Raw genomic sequence first — 3284 nt, 5'->3', positions numbered from 1 at the left:
GGCTTGCTAATATTTTGTGTAATTCTGTGTTTGATAAGGTGGTAGAACTCGTCTCCTTCCTTCTCACTCTTCTGTTTGTGCGGAAGAAAACCAGGCTTTAAATTATTGGATTGGGTAAAGGGTGTTAAACTGATGTTACAGCAACAGGGGAAGAAGCATTACTTACCTCCCAAATTAGATTTATTATATGGAATATGTGTGTGTTGATATTCTTTCCACTCAATATGTTAGCAGGAGTGCAGGTACAGTATCTCATCCGTTGAGAGGAAATACTTTTATATCCTCTGTTCAGATCCGTGTGATCAGGCCACCGAACTACGCTGGACCATTGATGCTGGGGCTGCTGCTGGCTGTCATCGGAGGCCTCGTGTACCTGCGTGGGAGCAACCTGGACTTCCTCTATAACAAAACTGGCTGGGCATTTGCTGCTTTGGTGAGTGATTCCAGCTCCTGTCTGCCTCTTGTCACGAGTTTTGTAGCAGTTCAAGTCTTTACAAGCTTCTGTATTTGAAGATGCTTACATCTGGAAGAGGAAGATGAGGTGCTATTAGTTTTACTTTTTGGAAGGCTTATAATGTTATTCAGTCTTGGTCCTTTTAGCTCAGTGAGTGCTTGATTAGATGCCTTTTGTGCAGATAGGAGGTAGAACAATGCCTAGCTTAAGGTTGTATTCCAAACCAGCATGTTTTGGTATGAGTTAAAAAGACACCAGATTAAATAAAAAAAATCTTTATTAAATAGTGTTTCCTCTTTCGTTTTCAGTGTTTTGTGTTAGCAATGACATCAGGCCAGATGTGGAACCACATTAGAGGTCCCCCCTATGCTCATAAGAATCCCCATACAGGACAAGTGGTGAGTTTTTTCCTCATTTTCTCATCTGCGTTTCTGTTGTATTTCTGCAAAATAAAACTGATGCTAAAAGAGAGAAGTCAGTGCAAATTCTACTCTTGCCTTCTTTCTTTGTAAGTGGGAGAGACTAACTTCTCCTGCAGTGAGCAAGGAAAATCAGAGAACTGTTGGTTAGTTCAGAGATGATCTATCTTCTCTTAAAACATGCCTGTAAAGGGAGGTTTTGTTTTGTGGGAAACAAGAGGAGTGTTAGAGTTCCAGTCAAGATTCAGATTTTCTCCTATTTGGCTTTATCCTTTTCTTGGCTCAAATAGAACAAACTGTTTGCAAACTTGTACTTTGCTGCTAAGACAACAAAGTGCTCTGTTGTGTAACTTGTGTGGTATCTTCAACCATAACCCAGGACTCCATGTTGATAGGAGGATCATTCCTGCAGGCTTTGTTCAGTGAATCATTCATTCTCTAGGAATGGTGGCATCTCTGCTGTGATATTCCAAGAGGACACACATTGCTTTGGGTTTTATAAATGTATTGCTTTCTGTGCTGAGTAGTGAGCTTTTAAGAGGTGAAATAAAAAAATGCAAGTCTTAATGACATGATAGATAGTAAGGTTGATTGACTCTCTAGCAGCATGTTGTGGTTTTGGTTAGAGAGTGTTCAAAGTGCTTTCCATGTGACAAAGCATTAGACAGGAGTCATGTGGTTGGTACTCTGCTGGTAATGGGACATACCAGTTCCAAACTTATTCTGGAGTTAGTTTTGTTAATACCTAGAGAATTCAAAGTCTTTTTCTGTGCAGATACTTGGATTATTGTAGCAATCAGAAAGCACTACACTAATGCAGTAGGGTAAAGAGGGTAACACACAGAAGTATTGCTGGCAATTAATTTGGATGGAGGTGTTCCCCCTTGCTTCAGAACATAAGGGAAGCCTTTCTTGCATCTTTCCTGCATCTTTCCTGCTATTCCTCTTCTCTCCAAAATGTAAAACTAAAAAAGAGATAAATTTTGGAGGAAGCATAATGACAATGCTGTTTTGCTTAGATTTTAGGGTCGATTATTTTAAATTACTTCATCTCTTCCCTTTCTCTGACCTGCTATTTGTGTTTTATAGATTTTTTTTCAGCATTTACTTACCTCTGACATTTGCTTTGCTCTGTCTTGTACATATATTGTATCTCCAGTGATGCAGGGACATAATGGTTCTAAATTGCTAACAGCAAAATGAAAGTGTTTGTGCTGAGTCTCACATGTTGAACAGTCTTATTGCTGGGCCTGGCAGTTTGTGTTTAGCCTGGTCTTCTTCACTCATACACTCAGCTAATGACTTTCATATAAAAACATATTTCTTCTTGGTCCTTGAGGTAAGTTAATATCTAGTGGCCTCAGACTTATGAAGTCTTTCTTGGGAAAAGTCTCTTTTAACATCACTTGAACTCCACAGCTCTGTACATGGAATTATAGAATGAGATGCATCAAAAGTATTCAGAATGTTGTGAGAGCATTGCATCTTCAGAGGTGCTTACGCATCAAATGTTGCCTTTTCTCATGTATTTTAATTAGAGGGGAATCAATTTGGTGAAATGTCTTTCATGTCTCATTAGGTTTGTAATGCCCTTTGTATTTTTCCATAGAAAGTAGATCTGCTTATCAAATTCTTTTTTTTTTTCCTTCTTGGATATAACATCATAACAACAGTTATGTAGAGCTTCCCATGGGGGATTCAAAAGTGGTTTTCTTTCACAGATTTCATTTTTTGTGTTAACCCAGTTGGTTACTAAACTATTAATGTAAATAAAGCTGAGCCAACTTACTGAGTGGAAGTTCTTTTATTTCAAGTGTTTTCTTGAAAACTCTTCCTTTTGTTTCTTCTGTTTACATCATTCCTCAGCCTTTTTGAGACTGAAAAATAAAGCTTCACTGGTGTGAGTAGTGATATTTATTTTCTTGGTGTGCCCTGGAAAAGATTTCAGATGTTTGATTCTGGAGCCAAGCAAGTAGGGCTCACACACAGATCAAAGAGACTCCCAAAGCTGAGCAACATTGTACCTAACCAAAGAATCTGAGTTAGGGGTCAGATGTGGATCACAGTGGGTGCAGGAGGCCTAATCATGGCATTTTGCCCAGCTGAACTGAGTCTGGACCATGAGAGTTATATCTGCACTTGCACTTCTTGCAATCACAATGGTACTTGAGGCTGATTGTGCATCCTAATAGATTTTTGATGCTGACACAGCTTCCCCCAGAATCAGTACTCAACAGCTAAAATTGTTCATGCTCCAACTTTGTCTCCTGAAAGAAACATTGCCAAACCCAGTCCCAGGCTCTGTAGCTGCTGTTAATGATGTCAGAGTTGACTCCAGTCTTTTCTAAATTCATGTGCTTTTTGTTTCTTGCAGAGTTACATCCATGGGAGCAGCCAAGCCCAGTTTGTGG

General features: G+C 39.3%; 1 protein-coding gene across 1 annotated transcript in view; it reads left to right on the top strand.

Moving 5' to 3' along the window:
• Window positions 1–3284, top strand: part of MAGT1 (magnesium transporter 1) — a gene marked incomplete at its 3' end in the record, with an annotated part of 11598 nt that overhangs the window by 2641 nt on the left and 5673 nt on the right. The window contains exons 4-6 of the mRNA XM_009077786.1: window positions 293–433; window positions 763–852; window positions 3248–3284. Of these exons, the coding sequence (XP_009076034.1) occupies window positions 293–433; window positions 763–852; window positions 3248–3284 (268 nt within the window). The remainder of the gene's footprint in view (window positions 1–292; window positions 434–762; window positions 853–3247) is intronic.

Source organism: Acanthisitta chloris, unplaced genomic scaffold (genome assembly GCF_000695815.1).
Source record: "Acanthisitta chloris isolate BGI_N310 unplaced genomic scaffold, ASM69581v1 scaffold2177, whole genome shotgun sequence".
Taxonomy (NCBI): Eukaryota; Metazoa; Chordata; class Aves; order Passeriformes; family Acanthisittidae; genus Acanthisitta; species Acanthisitta chloris.
This window is presented reverse-complemented; position numbering and strand designations above follow the sequence as displayed.